The sequence below is a fragment of the Dipteris shenzhenensis genome, chromosome 14 (genome assembly GCF_047967505.1).
Source record: "Dipteris shenzhenensis isolate YYH24624 ecotype China chromosome 14, Dip_SZ_1.0, whole genome shotgun sequence".
NCBI classification, from domain to species: domain Eukaryota; kingdom Viridiplantae; phylum Streptophyta; class Polypodiopsida; order Gleicheniales; family Dipteridaceae; genus Dipteris; species Dipteris shenzhenensis.
In genome coordinates this window covers 40,855,548-40,875,422 of record NC_141609.1, presented here as the reverse complement: position 1 = coordinate 40,875,422, position 19,875 = coordinate 40,855,548, and the positions used below count along the sequence as shown (strand labels likewise).

The window sequence follows — 19,875 nt, the reverse complement described above, 5'->3', positions numbered from 1 at the left end:
CATGGCTAAAGGCTAGGTGGTATAAGGGTCAATGTTTTACATTACAAAGTTTCTTGTACAACTCATGCTAAACATGCCTCAAATTTAGGATGATAGCGATGACCCATAGGTTGTAGGAGAGATCAGACAAGGGAAGGGAAAGCAAAAGAAAATGAGTGTCACCTTGCAACAAAAAGTGAAGACCTTTTGTCTCTACAATTTTGGAGAATTGGATCAAACAATATGAAGAAGAAAGAGGTGAAAATTGTTTAGAGGGTGCTCTCAAAGATGCCAGTCAAAGAGGGGAGATTATGATAGATAAGGAGGAGGAATTTGCACCGGGTTGTGATCTAAGGGTATATAATCATGTCGCTTTTATTTACATTCATCTATAACCTTTTTTTACATGCTAAGGAGAATCCATTACCTTGTAATATCATTCATTCAATGTGGTCCGTATGGTAATCACTACAAAGTAGAGAAAGTTGATGTGACTACAACACATTTGATCGAGGAGTCATGGTCAATTTTTCACAAGAGAGTAGAGACAGTGTGAGAGATACAATTCTCATTGCAGGCGAAATGGATTATGTTGGAACCATATGACATATTTTGCAAGTGAATTTGAGAAAATTCCAAGTATTTATAATAGACATGATGTTCAAAGTCATCTACAAAGGTGCTCAAGCTACAACCAGAAAGGCTCCAAGTGGGTTTTTTGCCATTGACTCAACAAAAATTTGGGATGACCTTAGTGACACATTCATACTACCCACACATTGCAAGCAAGTAAGCATTTTCTTGTATGGATATCATTTGAGATTGCATGAAAATATTATGGAATTTTGTTTTAGGTGGTCGTTCAACCCGATGGAGTGAACAACCAATGGTGCTTTGTGATTCAAGTTGCACCTAGACACCGACATGTACTTGAAGATGTGGAAGTAGAGAATGAAATGGAAGATCAAGAAATAGATGGGTGGGAAGCTAGCACTTCTAATATCACTTCTACAAGAGTTTTGGAAAGTGAAGATACTTAGAGTTCCTAAGAGGGTTTCTTAGACTGTGTTTTTGGAGACCTCGATCTACATGCTGAAGATGTGCGAGACTTGGCTATAGATGATTAAGAAGCACAATGAAGATTTTAGTGATGGTTCAATTGATTAAAGGATGGAGGAAGCTAGCATTTCCAATACTGCTTCTACTAGAGTTTTGGAAAGTGAAGATGGCTTGAGTTCCTCAGAGGGTTGAAAGCTAGCACTTCCAATACCGCTTCTACTGGAGGGTGGAGATTGGAGGATCAGGGTACATATGGAGGTGGAGACAATAGTGCAAATGAGGGTCAAGATGGAGAAAGTGTGGGAAAACTATATTTCCAAATCACATGCACAGTCCCCGCTGAGTAGAAGTGCCCACTGTGCTTGTACTTTGTCCACCCTTAAGAAGCTAGACTAGACACCACGGTGGCTTGTTTGGCCCAAGACAAAAGCACCTCATTGCTCTCAGTCTCATGTAGTATGCCTGCAACCATTGTAGAATTCATGTAACCCATTGCAATCCACCATGCTCATGATTTCATTAAATTAAGGGAATCGTGTTATATTTTCATCATCATTATTTTGGAAATGCTCGCATATTCCATTCATAGTTCAATTCATCGTCATAGTGACCTCATCATAATGACCAGTAAGGTCTTTCACATCCTCTACCGTGGTTGAAGTCAAACTAGGTCCTCCACTATGATGGCCCACCTCAAGATTTTGGTATTGTCCCTCTCGATTGACATCTCCCACTTACAGATCTCTCATATTCCAAGCTAAAGGCAATTTATCATCACATTCATACGAGCATGTACTTAAAACTAGCGCAATGACCCATATTATCCACTATAAGGCTAGTCCTTTGACAAGGTAGGTATGTCCTCCACTACAATAGCCTAGCTCAACCACAATAGTGTCCCATGTCAATGTCCCATATTGCAATTATACCAAGCTATCATTCGATCACTATCACATTCGTGCAAGCATGCAAGTCGAAGTCAGACATTGTGGTGGTTGGAATTTCATTCCAAGCTAGTGGCTAATTAATTGGAGCTCCTAGTCATGCGAGACTGTAATTTAAGCTAGCAAACTAGCCTAGTGGCTAGAATTTCATCCTGACCTGATCTTCCTTGTTAAGATAAATAATTGGAGTTTGATTATCATGACTTTCAAACTAGCATGGTGGCCACATCCTCCACCATGGCGGTTGGTCCTCCACCAGATGCTCCACTACAATGGCCCATCTCATACGTTATGGTGTCAAAAATTGGCTGGTCTAGTCCTTGATCATAATGTGCCACATTCCACACTCCATGGTGTCTAGTCCTTCATTAGATCCACTACCATGGTGGTTGGTCCTCCACTACATCCTCCTTTGCAAACGATAGCCCACCTCAACCACTGTGGTGTTTGATATTGGATGGTCTAATCTACAAAATAGACTCATCCTTCAACGTTCACTATTCTTGAGTCCACAAAAGTGAATGCAAAGGATACATTATCTATTAGGATTAAAAAGTATTACAACAATAAAAGATTATTGAGAAGGCGCTCACTATCCCTTGAGGCAATTTGTAGGCTAGTTGCTTAGAGTGAGCATGCATGGAAGAAAGAAGATCTCTTTGTGGAGCTCCTCGATGCATAGCTTAGGAACACTAGTGGATGCAAGGCTTCAAGCTTGCTAAATGAAGTTCTCAGGTAAATAAGGCATTTCTTTTTGGATTCTCAAGGAGCTATGGAGTTCTAGTAGGTTTAGGAAAAAGTAGAGCAATTGTGTGGGTTTGAGGCCTTATATTCAAAGGCGATTCCCAAAACCATGCTAAAAACTTTGAAGATGGCACGTGAGGGTAGGTCCAGCACCAATGGAAAGAGGAGATGAATAGGCTAAAGAGGAAGCTATTGTAACAAATTTGACTATGGGATATGCATGAAACTCAACAAGGGCCAGAAAAGCCAAGTAGAGTAGGCACAAGTGCATGCAGAGGAAGCACATACTAATGTGCAATAGGCACGAGATCGAGACAAGGTAGTCAAGACCAAGCAATGGAACCTAAACTTTGATTAAGGAGAGCTAAAGAAGCAAAGCAAAGAACCACAATAGGCACGTGAATCAATAGGTGGAGCATCGAAATTGATTAGAGAGTATGAACTTGGCTGAGCTTATGTCCATATCAGAAACATCTGTGTCTCAAAGAGCAAAAAAGAAGTCCCTTTACAAATGGCTTTAGAACATGCAAGATGTGTTGAACATTTAAAAAGATAACATTATAGATTAATGGGAATGACAATGAGCAAACCAAACTAGTGATGGCAAAGTTGTATGAAAGCTTGAGAGCCATGCAAAGTGCCCATGATTTGGATTGGCAAAGATATGCATTAGGATGTGCAATATTGATGAGATATACACGATTCCCTGTAGCTCTAATATAATTACACTATGTAGGCTATTGTGCTTTAAGTACTAATATTTTTTGGAGCTCGCAAGGTTTCCTTTTATGTTGTTGTAACCCTTTGAACTAGATGTTGTGTCTAGTCGTGCAATGTAATGATGCTCTAAGTTATTTGCTTCCAATCCTGTAGAGTTGTATGTAGAAAGATCCAAGCTACTGTTGATGGCTCTAGTTTGCATTTCTTCTTGTCCAACGTCCTGCTTATAGCTAGGCATTATGCCATAGTCCACTTGTGATGGGTAATGTGTTTCAAAATTTGAACATGCGTTCTAGATTTCCAAATCTTCAGCCTATCTCCTAAGAGACATGAAGCTACAACAAATCTCTACGTTAGAGCTTACTCGTTGTCAACGTGTTCGAACCGATCATGGCCATTTGAAGCACTCTACACTCCAACGTTCTCTTAGTCAAGAGAAATAGGGGGCCCTGTTTGAAAAAATACCATTAATTAGGGTCTTTACACACCAAGCCCGCCCCGCCCAAGTTGCTATTTTTCCCTCCATGGCGGGCGGGGATCATTACACACTGCTATGAAGATGTGGCAAGGTATGGGAGGTTCAAGCCCCACCAACCCGTAAGCATTCAACAATGTAAACCCCCGCCCCCGCCCATGCTCTTGGGCGGGGTCTTGGCTGCCCAACTTTGGCCACCCTTCTTTTTTTAAGGATGCGCACAAAGGCTTGCAGGGCGGGGACTTGGGCAGTCTGTAAAGACCCTTAGTTTCGGAGAACAAAGAGAGGGTGAAAAGGAGGGATCATTAAGCCAAAAATGCTTTTCTCCCCCTCGCTTTCACCCTTTGAGGTCAACCTCAAGATCTGCAGTGACTGCTACGCTGATTCTTGCAAAGCCGCGGCCGCAAGGAACCTTTCAAGTCGGCAACTTCTCTTCCTCTTCCTGCGTCCGAGCCCAGGATGGAGCGCAGGCTGTCTTTGATGAAATTGTTGATGAGGAGCTGCTAACTGGTTGTATTAGACCAAGGGGACCTCCAGGTTTGGAAATGAGCTGTGGCCCAAGGAAGTCGTTGTAGGGGGGACTCCGCCAGACTTCAAAGAGAGAGCCAGGCGGCCTCTAACGCGCAAGGTTAACGGGATGAAAGAGAAAGGGGGAAAGATAGAGAAATTGTTGACCAGGACGATCAGTGTGGTGAAGGCGAATACATTTTGGAGCCATTGGCCGGTGAAGGTGAAAGAGATACAGGTGGAGGAACTTTAGACCGAAGTTTTCCTTGCAGGTTCCCATCGTATTCCATGAAGCATCATGCATTGGTCATCCCTGCTAGCAATCAATATGCGGTGGGGACGGAGCTGAGCGGAGGGATTGCAGGAGAGATGTGGAGCAGGGAGGTGAGCGAGCGTGAGAGCTGTGGAGAGGGAGAGCGAGGGGAGCGGAGGGAGAGGGCGAAGGGTAGGGCTCTCCCGACAGCCATGGGTGGAGTCAAATTGGCATAGAGATGCTTTGACACGGATCGTAGAGGCAGCTCAAAAATTGAGCGAGAGAGAGAGAGAAGGAGAAAGAGACAGAGAGAGAGGGGGGGGAGGAGGGAGGTTATTAATTAGATTAGAGTAGGAGGTTCAACTTACCCTAGAGTGTTAATTAGATTACCAATTAATTTTTCCAAACGAATCTTGCAAACACATTAACTTTCGTAGTTCAAATGCAATTTCCTGAATGCGGAGACAATGGTAACACAAAATTACAAACCTGCTGGAACAAATCTCATGCAAATCCGATGCGCGAATGTGTAGATCATGAATTTTTTAGATTAGGAGACCCAATTATGGAGCAGAATGGATGTTTTAAAGGAAATTTTGTCTTTCAAAGTACAAGCAATAAAGGCTGTATGGAGCCGTTTTCCAAAAGACTCCTTGTTGTGACTGGGAAGGCCGCTTTGCAGGTAATTGGAGTGAGCTGGCAGTCTGTTGGGGAGGACAGTCAGCCTGACCAGTTTGGTTGGCTGGCCGAGTGGAACAGACCAGGTCTGGCTGATCTGGCTGCTCCCCTACATGTCCTATAAAAGGCTTGTCTGCTGGACCTTTGTTGCCTAGATCTGGGAATGCTCCTGGCATTATAAGGCTGCCAAAGTCTGCCGCAAACTGCTCCAGACAGCAGGGTCTTCAGGCCCTGCTATACCTAACACAAAAGTATATCTCCCCTCCTTGGTGAATGAGGGCATAATAACACGAAAATCCCGGGCAGCACTAATATCCCTGTAAAGGGGCTTACAGGCTGGCGCTGTTTTCTTACAACAGTACTAGTTCTTATTGTTCTTTAAGTTCTGTTAATTCTAAATGTGCAGAAATAATTCATGCTTGCACGTGTGAATACGTGCACCAGCATGATCTTAGTTTCTCATAATTATTGTGAAGCACATGTCTTATGGCTTTTTCTTAGGTATAAGGATTGGTTTGTAGTTGATATGTTAATACCAGCTCTCACGTTTGATAAATAAATTGCATTTCTTTGTAGGCCTTTATCAGCGAAGCTACATTTGTGAATGGTCTCAATTGAAAGGGTTGGAGTGAAGGCAGCAGTTATGGCAGACTTCAATACATCCACACATAGGCAAAGATGGATCTTGTCTCTCAATGATCTGGTGCGTTAGTATTTCTCTCTCTAGGGATTTGTCATCCAGGCCTTTTGGTATCGGTTGTATAAAAAAAAGAGGTTTCAACCACAATTTTTAATTATAAGAATGCCTCTTATTTGTTAAGATGTTTGATGAAACAGCCAAATATAGAGTTTTCACTTGCATTCATGAAATCTTTTGCTTATAAAAGAAGGGCTTATAGGTAATTTAAGTATTTTGAGTCCTTCACAATGGTATTCGATGAAAAAAATTGGCATAGTTTTTGCAACTTCAATACAAACTGTGGTTCATGGAATGATGCCAATCGCTCTGATGATGATGTTGATGATAGTGATGCTGTAGATGACTACTATATTGTTATGATGTAGGATATAGTTTTTTGCTTTTGTATGGGTGTGGATGCTCGTTTAGTAGCTCCACCCTTTCCAGCTGGCTTGTATCAGGTTTCTCAGTCTCATAGACCCATCAGTCTTCCAAAGACTTTAACAAGCTTTCTTTCTTTCTCTTTAGTAAGAATGAGACAAAATGTGGGGAGCTTCCTTTCCATGTTTTGATGCTAATTTTAGGAGATAGCAGCTTATGCTTGGGTATCTCCGAGAACATAAGTGTAGCTTCGCTCACTGAATAGTTTCGTCCTAATTTTAGTTTTATTCAATGGCCTCTTCTAAAGACACCCTGTGCATATATGCATGTTCATGTGCAAAGGACAGGTTCACACCGCTTGAAATGCAAGATGGAGCATCGGTGATCTGGCAAGAAGTCCAGGATGGTAGCTCTAGAGCGGATAACAATTCTCAAGATAATGAGAGTGTTACCTTTGAGAATGGGTTAGAAATCAGTATACAATCAGTAATGGTTTGGTTTTCCACAAGGAAAATGCATGCATACATGATAGGGATAAAGATTTCATATGAATGTCATGACAACCCTAGTGCAAGTCATCTTGATATACAGATGACCTATGATTTGGCTAAGGGGAACTGTATTGAATGAAAATGAAAGTGTATGTCTAGGACTATATGGGTAATTGTCAACAGCATACTTAGGCCAATGGAAATACCTTTACAAGTGTCAATGGTTCCTCTAATAACCGTATGAGGGTTTGGGTACATAATATTTACCCAACAAGAGATCTCCAACATTCAATGAAAATTTTAAATCCCTCATCTATTGTTGCTTTAATTTTTGATTTATCTCAGCATGGTCTTCATCATGAGGATAAGCTTCTCTCATCCTTACTCTCGTCTTGGATTCTGAAGATAGTGTTTACGGTATGCTTTCGACTCAAGGCATAGATCACAATAGCTCCTTTTTGGGTTGATACTCCAATATACGCTGCGTAAAAGATAGAAGATATTCAGCACGTTTGGCTTGTCTAGTATGCATGATATGCTGAGAGGATAGGTTCCTTAATACCTTGGTGAACTGTGCTCACCTTAAACTTAGATCCATGCAAATAAGGCTTCCATGCTTAATACCTTGGTGATCTGTGCTCACCTTAAACTTCAATCCATGCAAATAAGGCTTGAGAGCATGCATAATTGCCTCATGAGTGCTGTGCATTTGTTCAACACCTTTGAGCTTATGACTTTTGAAGGCTATTATTGGATGACCTTCTTGCATGAGGACGGCTTGTATAGACCTTATTGCCACTTGCTCACATGCATCCCTGCACTTGGTTGCATTGTGACATATTGGCATCATCATCAAGTTACTTATGTACAAAGTAGATCCCTTCGATAGGTGATATTGTCGTATTCCGTGACCCCATTGTAAGCCCTAGTCCAGGGACAGTCAGGCACGAGCTACATAGGGCAGTCTCTCAGCCAATACAGTCCTTGTTACACTTGTACCCGCTGGAGAACTCAGTAGTTAAGTGTGTTCCATCTTAGGATTAGATAGGTCTAGGTTTTTGCCTAGGTTAGGAGCCCCAGTGGCCAGCCAAATGGCTGCCATGCTGCCACAAAGGCTGGCAAGAGGGCCTTTGTAGGCAGTCTCAGCCATCTAGGGGGTCGGCCATGTAGGGCTGGCCCCAATGGGCCAACCAGCCAGCCAACCAGTCGTTGACTGACCAGCCTTGTCTGCCACTCGGTTGGTTAGGTTGGCTGGATTCGCAGCCCTAAATAAGGGGCACTTCAGCCCCCATTTCACTCATTCAACAGCCTCAGTTTCCAGCCTCTTGTGCAGTGCATTCCCTGATCCAAAGACCGTCGTATAGCAGCCGTACCAGTTCGCGATTGAAGGAGAGGACTCCACGCTTTCTACAGCAGGGTTTGGACAGCAAACCTCATCACTAGCCTCGCAGTGTGGTCTACATTGACAGTGTGGGCAGCATTGAGGTCTTGGTTATTGGCTGGAGCTGTTTCTCAGGTCTTTGGGTCTATTCTAGTGTTCACCGTGTCACTTCAGCATTGCATTGTGTGCTCTCTTGAAGAGTGTCTTTCAGCTTGTATTTCAGTTCTCCAAGTTAAAGCAAATTCTTCCCTATATTAGGAGAGGGGCCCTTCGATTGTAGACATTCTATCTTTTAAATCCTCATCTCTTTCTCCTCTCTTTGTGGTGCTTAAGCAAAGATGACTTGCATTATGGTTTAAAGAAGGTCTTGCTGCGATTGCATGATCATTAACCGTTGCATGTTACATTGTATCGGAGCTTTGGTCTGTAATCCAGCTTGACTACCGTGAGTGTTGAGATCATCAGGAAAGATCAAGCATAGTCCACTATCACTATGTTTGAGAGCGACTATCTGGTGGAGACATCGAGTTGTCCTATGTTCCCACTGAGCACAACTTGTCACGATCTGTGACGTATTCCTTTCTCTATTTCTAGACTTATGGATGGTTTGATGAATGGACACTTGTGGAAGGGTATGCCCTTTCGACGGGACACTTCCTATGAGGCACAACCCTTGCCCTTTCGACGGGACACTTCCTATGAGGCACAACCCTTCACAAGAGACACTCTATTGAAGAGACATTTCTATTGTAATGTGCCCTCTCATCAAGGGCCACACCCTTCACAAGGGGTACACACCTCTTCATGCACATACACTTTGGAGTACACACCTTTTCATGTGTGACTCTTCACTCTCTATATAAGAGAGGCCCAATTGTATGGATGACACACTACATCTACCCTACAGACATTCAAGCAATACAATTATTCCTTGTTCTTTGCTATTTCAGTCTCCATTCTGTTCCTTAGCACATTCTAAATATAGTAAATCTAGGATTTCTTACAGTGGTATCAGAGCAAAATTCGCTCCTGCCTGTAGGAAATGCCCCCCACCTTCTAGCGCCGATCTGATACATCTTTTCCGCTAGAAGGACATCCGTGCACATTGTGCATGGAAGAGATGGAGAGGATGAGCGTAAAAATTTTTAGCGCCAACCTTGCCTAAAGTCATCAATGGCCTCTCCATCTCCCACACATCACGAGTTGATGTGAATGGACACGACAAAAATCGTGTCTTTTCAGGTGCTTGGGCTGTCCCAAAACCAAGGGACGCACCTTTTCCACCATCGGACACACCTTTTGATGAAGAGTCTCGACTCCTCACTCAAGGGACACACCCCATCGTGGACAAAAGGACACACCTATTCATGTAGGGACACCCCTTTTAAAAACAGGGACACACCCCTTCATGAAAAGGTGCACCTATTCCAAGGGTCACACCCCTTTGAATAGGCACACCTTTTAGGCACCAAGCACCTATAAAAGGGCACCAAGCACCTATAAAATGGGAAAAAAAAAACCCAGCTCCTAACCTTAGGTTTACCCTAGCTACCCTAGGGTTAATTAAACCCCCCAATTAATTTTTGGGCAACTACCCAACCTTAGGCAGCCCCCAACGAAAAAGAGGCGCACCTCTTTGACGTTCCGTACGGATTTGCACCGTACAGATTTCCACGCAGCAGCAGCCGCCTCAGCCATCGCCATATCGCTGGCAGCCCACGCAGGGTCTGCCCGCCTTCAGCCCTCGCCATCTCGCTGCGAGACCGCGTAGGGTCTGCCCGCCTCAGCCCTCGCCATCTCGCTGCCAGCCCTTTCAGATTCGCTGCCCGCCTTGGCCTCGCCATCTCGCTGCCAGCCCACGCCACCTGCTGCAGCCTTCACGCACCATCATGCTGCCAGCCCTTTGCCTTTTTCGCTGCCAGGTTCCTTGCTTTTGCAGCCCTGCTCCTTTCCAGCCTTCAACGTGAGCACAGCACCAGCCTGCCCTTCGGTCGCAAAACAGCCTGCAAACAGATTTTCGCCATGACAGCAGCAGCCTGGTGCGCCAGCCCCTATTGCGATCCAGAATCGGGTACCTGCAGCCTGTTGCGCCATTGATAGCCTGCTCTCCTTGCCAGGTGGAGTCTTTCCATTCTGCTTTTAAGGATTCTCTTGTCATTATAAAATTACAGCTAATGAAAGACGCTCCCTTAAAGCATGGAAATCCCTGGTAATTCACCCGGCATTTCAAGGACACCTTAGGCATCATCTACCACACAATATCGTGTTCAGATTGCACAACCAGCCCATTTCGGAGCTTTTGCATCGTGGGTTTTCTGTGTCACGTGCCCTCCTAGTGATTTGGACCACATCCTATACCTTCTGCGTGAGGCACCTCAGTTACATTACTTCCTCAGCACAGTCCAGGTTGTGTTCCACGAGACACGAAGATACCCAGAACCCGATATTCCTCAAGAGTTTGCTGTCCATCTTTGGAGAGAATTTTACCCCTCACCTTCAGCATCTCCAGGGTACTCTCCACCTCCTTCAGCTCCCAGATATCTTTCTATACAGGTTGTACCTTCTCCAAGACAGTATTTACACTCTGAAGGCACTCCTTCTCCTGGATATCCTCCACTTCCGACAGCAGCTCCTTATCCCTTCTCAGATCCGTGGACTCTGCAACCTACTCCTGTCCTCTCACGAGTAGTAACACCACTTTCGGCATCACCAGTGTTACCTCAGACAGGACCTCCTTTACTAGATTTCCACGGGTGGTTCCATCGTGCCTCGCCTGCCCCCTCCAACATGAGCAACCTCAGGGAGCAGCCCGAATCTTCTTCCAGGAATGGTACAAATTAGAGCGCAAGTTCGCGCTTTTCTCACAGGGATCTCCGATATGTCGCAACGCTCGCGTGAAGCCTCTTCAGAGATCAAAGACTCAAGTCCAAAAAAGACCCCTGAAGTCAACATACAAGGCGAATCACTATTGCAACTTCAAATTTCCCAGCTTTAGGACAGCATCTCTGACTTGGTCCAGAAAGTCCAACAACTTCAAGATTCTCGCAGTACCACACATACAGAGGATGACTGCCAATGCGGACTTCCAAGCACGTTCAAAACTCCGGCAGTTGGAGCAAACGGGCTCCCTGTCTTCCTACATCTCTCAGTTCACCACGTTGGTGCTGGAGATTGATGGTTTAACTGAGGATGATCGCCTTCATGCTTTCATCTCAGGCCTAAATCCCTCGTTACGCATTGATGTCCTTAAAGCAAACATCACCACCACAGTTGGCGCTATTGCTTACGCAGAGCACATTACAGATTTTCAAAACACAGGGAAGCAGAGTTGCTAATCGCACATAGAACTCTCCTATGGCCAAAGGTGCTCGCCCTCAAGATAACACCAGGTTTTGAAAAAACTCCGGTTATCAAGGTCAGCGACAGTCTCAAGATCCCCAGAAGACTCAGAAATCATATGTTGGATTCCAACAGAAGCACTCCTCCAAGGAACGCGCCTCTTCTTCTTCACAAATTATTTACCGACATCCCCAACATAAAGGTGCGGCCACTGACAAGAAGAACAACTCCAGCACAAAAGGACTTTGTACCATCTGTACAGGCGACCATAGATGGTTCGATTGTCCCAAGCGACCAAAGCAAAATTCCAATATGGAACCTAGCACTTCCCAAAAAGAAGATGCTACCCCAGCACAAGACAGAAAGGCAAAGCTGTTCGAATGGCAAATACCATCCACTTGAGCCTTGCCAGTAACCCCGAACCTTCCCTGGCCACTCAAGTACTTTGTGTTCAAGGATCGATTCGTGGAACAACGGTCACTATCCTCATTGACAGTGGCTGCTCTCATAACTTTCTAGCTAGTTCTATGGTCGATAAACTTCGATTGACCACCAGTCCTAGTCTCATGGACTATCAGATTGAACTCGCAAATGGAACTACTTTCTTGTGCAACACCAGGATCAAAAACTTGTCTTTTCGCATCCAACATTATACGGACAAGTTGAACTTCGACATCATGCCTCTTTCTCGGAACGATGTCATACTTGGACAACAATGGCTCTACGACTATGATCCATCAATCAGTTTTCGCAGCCATACTATCCAGTTTGTCCACCAGGGAAAACTTATTGAGCTAATTGGATCTAGGGACTCTCCTTCAACCCCAGTTGCCTCTGCCCTACAAGTAAAGAAGTGGGTTCGTAAACGCCAAGTAAAGACTTCACTTCTGTTGGTTACGGCAGTCGAGGAGACACCAACAAAGGATCCTCCTGAATACCTCAACCAACCTTTTTTCCAGCCTGGATATTTTTCCACAGGAATTGCCAAAGCAGTTACCACCTCGACGACTAGTGGATCACCCAATCGAACTTATTCCCGACAGTAATCCACCGTCCAAACCTCCTTATCGGGTTTCTTACACTCAAAATGAAGAAATCCAAAGACAGGTCACCGAACTACTCGACAAAGGTCACATTCGGCCGAGTCGTAGCCCTTTCGGATCTCTTGTACTACTTGTGGAAAAAAAGAATAAGTCAATGCGCCTCTGCATCGACTACCGAGCCCTCAACAAGCTCACTATAAAAAACAAGTATCCATTGCCTCGCATCGATGACCTCTTCGATCAACTTCTACATGCAACACAATTCTCAAAGATTGATCTTCGTTCAGGTTATCATCAAATACGCATACGAGAAGGCGATGAGTACAAGACAGCTTTTCGAACAAAGTATGGACACTATGAATGTTTGGTCATGCCCTTTGGGTTAAACAATGCCCCGGCCACATTCATGACACTCATGAACGACATCTTCAGGCCTTTCCTCGATAAGTTCGTCATCGTTTACCTCGATGACATCCTTGTTTTCAGCAGATCCCTACATGAGCACAAACAACATCTTCACCAAGTTTTTGCAGCGCAAATTCTCTCTACATCAACATTGAGAAGAGTGAGTTCTTCAAGACCCAACTCGAATATTTGGGACATGTTATTTCAGCTCAAGGCATCTCTGTGGATCCCAAGAAGGTCGAGGTAATCCGAAACTGGCCTACTCCTAAGAATGTTCATGATGTCCGCTCTTTTCTCTGATTGGCAAACTTCTACCATACAAAGGTCTATTAGTTTTCCGAAATCGCAGCTCCTATGTCCGAATTATTGAAAAGCACAGCAATTTTTCAGTGGCTTCCTGAAACAGAATATAGTTTCCAACAACTCAAGCAAGCACTCACTACCACACCAATTATGGCTATTGCTGACCCAAACCTTCCATTTGAGGTCATGACCGACGCTTCCGACATCGCTACAGGAGCAGTCTTGATGCAAGAAGGTAGAGTTATTGCTTTTAACAGCCATAAACATTGTGATATCCAAACCCGATACCCGGTTTATGATAAGGAGTTTCTTGCCGTTGTACATGCTTATCGCTCTTGGAAACATTATCTCATGGGAGCCGACTCTGTGGTCAAGACAGACCATCACTCTCTAAAGTATATCTTTACTCAGCCAGTCATGAACGCTCGAGATCTGGACGACTTCGACGCTACTTGGCAATCTGATGAAGACTTACAGTAGTATCCTGACATTTTACAGCAGTATTTTCAGAATTTACAGTGATATTTTCTACATCAGTTCATTATCTCCACCAGGGTCTTATTTTGAGTGGGAGGGGATGTCACGATCTGTGACGTATTCCTTTCTCTATTTCTAGACTTATGGATGGTTTGATGAATGGACACTTGTGGAAGGGTATGCCCTATCGATGGGACACTTCCTATGAGGCACAACCCTTGCCCTTTCGACGGGACACTTCCTATGAGGCACAACCCTTCATAAGAGACACTCTATTGAAGAGACATTTCTATTGTAATGTACCCTCTCATCAAGGGCCACACCCTTCACAAGGGGTACACACCTCTTCATGCACATACACTTTGGAGTACACACCTTTTCATGTGTGACTCTTCACTCTCTATATAAGAGAGGCCCAATTGTATGGATGACACACTACATCTACCCTACAGACATTCAAGCAATACAATTATTCCTTGTTCTCTGCTATTTCAGTCTCCTTTCTGTTCCTTAGCACATTCTAAATATAGTAAATCTAGGATTTCTTACACAACTTGGCTGATCTTTTCACGAAAGCTTTACCACGTCCCAAGTTTGAGGCATTTCAACATGCTTTACACTCGGCTCCTTTTGTTACGTGAGGGATTACTGTGTACATATCATAGGTTCCTATATCCCTTTGGGACGAATATGTGCAACCATGATGTAGTTTCGAGGTATTCCTGAGATATTTCCAGGATACTTAAGCCATACCATGGAGGGGGGTTTGTTAGCACTTAGCCTTGGTAAGAGCCTTGTAGGTCAGGTCAACTCTATGAGTTGACTTCTCTGGTCAACCATATGGTTGACTTGGGGGCCATATAGGCCACCCTTCGTATTTTCCTCTCATCCATTTGAGCAGTACTACGGTTTGCTCCAGCTTGTTGTTTGCTTCCCGCACTCCACTCCCGTTCCATTGCTTCTTGCACCCAACAAGTGAGAGAGATGAATTGTGAGATGTGAGGACTGAGAGAGCTGAGATATGGAGCTGAGAAACTGAGAGAAAGCTAAGTGAAGTCTGAGACATGAGAGATGAAATGTAAGCTGAAAAGAGCTGTTGAAACAAAACACCCAAATCTCGAACCTGCTTGCTGCCCAAACCCTGCTGTAGCAGCGTGGAGTCCTCTCCTTCAATCGCGAACTGGTACGGCTGCTGTACGGCGTTCTGTGGAGCAGGGAACGCGCTGAACAAGGGGCTGGAAACTGAGGCTGGAGGCTGGGGACTGAATGAGTGAAATGGGGCTGAAATGCCCCATCATATACGGCTGGGAATCTAGCCAACCTAACCAACCAAGTGGCCGACCAGGCTGGTCGGTCAACCAACCTGGTTGGCTGGCTGGTTGGCCCAACGAGGGCTCCTAACCTAGGCAAAGACCTACACCTATCTAATCTTACGATAGGGTGTACAAGTTTAACAAAGACTAATGTGTTGGTTGAGAGACTGACCTATGTAGCTCGTGTCTGACTGTCCTTGGAGTAGGGCTCACAATGGTGTCACAGCATACGACAAAATCACCTATCAAAGGGATCAGGATAGCACTAGCCTCACAGAGTGGTCTACATTGACACTGTGGGCAGCATTGAGGTCTTGGTTATTGGTTGGAGCTGTTTCTCAGCTCTTTCGGTCTGACCGTGCCACTTCAGAGTTGTATCCTATACTCTTTTTAAGAGTGTCTTTTGGCTGGTATCAATCTTGCAAGTTAAAGTAAATTCTCCCCTATATTGGGGGAGGGGGCCCTCAGTGAGTACAAGGACCCAATTGGTTTTCGACTCTCTAACACTAAACCCTTATCTCTCTATCCCTTGTCTGTGGTATAAGCAAAGACGACTTGCATTAAGGTTTAAAGGTCTTGCTGCAGTTACACAACCATTATGTTAGAAATGAACCAAACAAGGGTATCTCGCGGGTGGAAGGCTTAATAGATGGGCCGAGGAATTCACGTAGAAGTGTTTAACTATTGGAATCCAAAACTTCTTCACTTGTGTGTATTCAACAAACGCCTGTGTGCAATCCAGCAAGTGGACAATGCTCCAAGAGAGAGATAGAACGGACAAAAGATATATTCCCATCCACAATAGGACACAATACATAAGAGTCTAGAGTCCCACTAAACTGTGGTCCTCTGTCATTACCAAAAGTTGTCCTACTATGTCCTTGGCACTTCTAGATCCCCGAGTGTTCCTTGCCAAGCTTCTATAGACTCTAGTCTCGGTGCTTGATCCCCACACCTTGCTGCCCTAACTGTCAGCCTAGGTGTGCAACCTACTATGAGCTATGTCTACAGGTCCTTGCCACCTCCCTTGGTGTAGAAGCCCTTATGGCTGGCTGTGTACTCCAATTTGCTGCTTCAGTGAATGAAGAATGAGGCCCCAGGCCTCTTTTATAGGCCCCCATATGGACTGTCCCAGTAGGTGGAAATAGGCCGACCAAACAGCCCCCCTATTTGCTGGTCTGTCCAGTCGACCTGTAGGGCATTCTTCTTGAGGCCCTACTTGGTCACATGGAAGGGTGCGACCCTTGATGAGAGGGTACATTACAATGGTAGTGTCTCTTCAATAGAATGTCTCTTGTGAAGGGTTGTGCCTCATAGGAAGTGTCCCATCGAAAGGGCATACCCTTCCACAAGTGTCCATTCATCAAACCATCCATAAGTCTAAGGTATAGAGAAAGGAATACGTCACAGATCGTGACATCCCCTCCTATTTAAAATAAGACCCTGGTGGAGATAATGAACTGGTGTAGAAAATATCACGGTAGAAATCCTAGTTTTACTATATTTAGAAATGTGCTAAGGAACAGAAAGGAGACTGAAATAGCAGAGAACAAGGAATATTTGTATTGCTTGAGTGTCTGTAGTGTGTCATCCATACAGTTGGGCCTCTCTTATATAGAGAGTGAAGAGTCACACATGAAAAGGTGTGTACTCCAAAGTGTATGTGCATGAAGAGGTGTGTACCCCTTGTGAAGGGTGCGACCCTTGATGAAAGGGTACATTACAATGGTAGTGTCTCTTCAATAGAATGTCTCTTGTGAAGGGTTGTGCCTCATAGGTAGTGTCCCATCGAAAGGGCATACCGTTCCACAAGTGTCCATTCATCAAACCATCCATAAGTCTAAGGTATAGAGAAAGGAATATGTCACAGATCGTGACAGAGAGCATATTTTTATATTATGGTCTACACCCATTGTTGGGGAGGCAGTCAATAGAGCGAGCGAGAAAAAGCGAGCAAGCCCAAAAAAGCGAGCGACAATTAGTTGAAGTGATTGGAAAATCAAGCAAGCAAAGAAAGAATCTAAGTTTTTTATAAAATAATTGCTTGAAGTATAAAGTATTCAAAAGAGTGGTTATGTGTTACATTTCTTGAAATTGAGTAGTCTAAAGTTAAGGACTATTGTAACATGACCCCATTTGGGTTTGGCAATTATCTTGGGGGGTCACTCATAAACATGTAACATACCACTTTTGTGCATTGAGGGGTATTTTTTAGTGGGGGGACTTACATGTTGTTTGTGTGCATGAGGGGATTTATAAAATAGCAACTTAATATAATTTATATATGTAGATATTTTAAAATGTAAACACATACATGGGTTCAACCATTTACATGACAAAATGTAAATTGCAAGAATGGTAATTTTTAATACATGCTTGCTTGCACATGCTTTATGGGTTTATGAAGAGTGATCCCCAGAGTGCAATTAAAAGGTAGAGGATTTTAAATTTAGGTTTTTTTAAAACCAAAATAGGCAGTGTCTTCTCGCTCCCCATTATGGGAAACCTTGCTTTAAACTTGGTGCAAAAAATTGGACAGAATTTCACAAAATTCATATTCTGATGTACACAATTTTTTTAGATGGTGCAAAAAGGCAGGATATTGATCTAAATCATGCCTTGTCATTTGATTTGATATGTAACATTATGCCATTTATATTTGACAATAAAAAGATGTAGGGATGTTAAAAACTCATCTTTTGGGCCAAAAAAATCATATGTTGACATCTTGCAAAAATACAGGAATGTGAAAATGTCCTCTTTTGGGACAAAACAGTTTTGGCCCAAAAGAAGACATTTCACATCCTTTCTAGTGGCTGGCTGTGTACTGCTCCAATCTGCTCACTAACTGCTGGTTCAGTGGATGAACGCCCCAACTGCTGTTTCAGTGGATGAAGAATGAGGCCCCAGGGGCCCTTGTTATAGGGGCTGAGAGCCCCCCATATGGACCGACCCAGTAGAGGAAAATAGGCCGATCAAACATCCTCACTACTGGCTGACTTTGCTGGTCTATCCCGCCAACCTGTAAGGAACTCTTTTGGAGGCCCTACCTGGCCAGTGGCAGGCTGCCACTGGTCTAGGCACTTCTGCCCATACCCGCTCGATCTAGGGCTTCTTTCAGGCCCAAACACTGCTCCAAACAGTTGCAATTCCAGGCGCCTTCAAACACTTCTGTTCTGCATCCGTCCAGGACGCCTCCAGCCCCTGGAAACCATCTCTGCAGATGTGTACTGGATCCGTACAGTCCCTGCACCAGCCACAGGATGTGTCATCGTGGCATTTCCCTGCAGGTCCCCATGGGATTCTGCTGTCCCAACTCTTGGCCAGAAATCTCCACACAGCCAGGTGAGTTCCTCTGTGCTGCCCATGTGGCAGCCCCATGCGCATTCCGTTTTCTGTGTGTATGCTGCCCACATGACAGTCAAAGTGCTGCCCATGTGGCAGCCATGTCACCCTTTGGTTCAAAACCTGACGCCCCCAAGAATAGACAAATTGCTTCTTCAAAAGGGTAGTTAATGGAGAAGCATTTTTTGTAAAATTTTGAATGAGCCTCCTATAGTAGCCACACGTCCTATCCTAACTCATGATCTATTTCTTCCACGTTCTTAGGATTGAAGAAAAGTTGGTTTCTCCAAGTAACTGCATAATCCTGTCTTGGTGTTTTCTATGCTCCTTGTTATTGTGACTAATCTTGAAAGAAGACCACTATAAATTTATTGAGGTACATCCGTAAGACCCTTCTCATGAATGTTCAAAAGGTGGTAGGGGTTATCTACTTACTTGTCAAGAGAGGATTGTAAACAAGGTCCATACATGCAATCCAATCGACCTATCAATTTGGATTAGATGATCCTTTTCATGTTTATAGGTTAGGTGACTTTCAGTACATTTGCTTGCTATCTTTGACCTTCATGTACCTATTTATTCTCATAATGCACCATGTTCCCACAATAGTGACAGTCACCCTCTTGGATGAGCATGACATTTGCCCTCTTAAGGTGTTTTTTAGTTCATGCTTTGCATGATGTATTTCTGCTGTGAGCTTTGGTCTTGGAGTCTCTTTAATGCCAAATAGAAGTCTTTTCTTTTTTTGGGATGGGGGGGAACTTGAGTTAAATTCTACATCTGAACACTATTTGCATATGTTGTAATGAGGGCTTCAACCCATGGGAACATAAGTCCAACACACTCTCTCCCATGCAAGGGAAATTAGCATCGTATTCTAGCAGGACACAGACATATTTATCAATTTCTGTTGATAATAGGGTGGTCCGAATACAATGCACCCAAGTCATGGATGCTTGGAAATGGTTTCTCAAGCTGTCTGTCGACATTGTACAATGACCGCTAGGGCTTCTCTCACATTACACATTATGTTTTTGTAATTGGTCCCACAAGCCATATTCGGTCTCTAAGGGACGTCAACATTATGATGACTTTCTTTCTTTCTTTTTTGCTTGCTCCCTGTTGTCTTGTTCCTTACCTTGACTATTGAAAGAGGTGTAAGAATTTTCAAAAGTAAAGTAATGAAATGGGGCTGCACCCTAGCATCTTACTTCTTGGGAAGAATGTATCTAATTCTTTGGAGCATGAACTTGCATTCGGATGTTAAGACAGCTCTGTGTGTGTGTTCTTATTCTTTTGTCGGTGTTATTTTTACTTTAATAAACACTTCAACTGAAGAGATTCTAGGAACTCAGTTAG

General features: G+C 44.0%; 1 protein-coding gene across 5 annotated transcripts in view; it reads left to right on the top strand.

The window, feature by feature from the left end:
• Positions 1-4,253: 4,253 nt before the first annotated feature.
• CYCH;1 (cyclin H;1) overlaps positions 4,254-19,875 on the top strand; it is a 92,919-nt gene continuing 77,297 nt past the window's right edge. For 3 of the 5 annotated variants that reach the window (XM_087384779.1, XM_087384780.1, XM_087384776.1), the window contains exons 1-2: positions 4,254-4,700; positions 5,936-6,062. In XM_087384779.1, the coding sequence (XP_087240905.1) occupies positions 5,964-6,062 (99 nt within the window). In that variant the 5' untranslated portion in view covers positions 4,254-4,700; positions 5,936-5,963. The remainder of the gene's footprint in view (positions 4,701-5,935; positions 6,063-19,875) is intronic. The other 2 variants (XM_087384778.1, XM_087384777.1) reach the window with 2 other exon arrangements.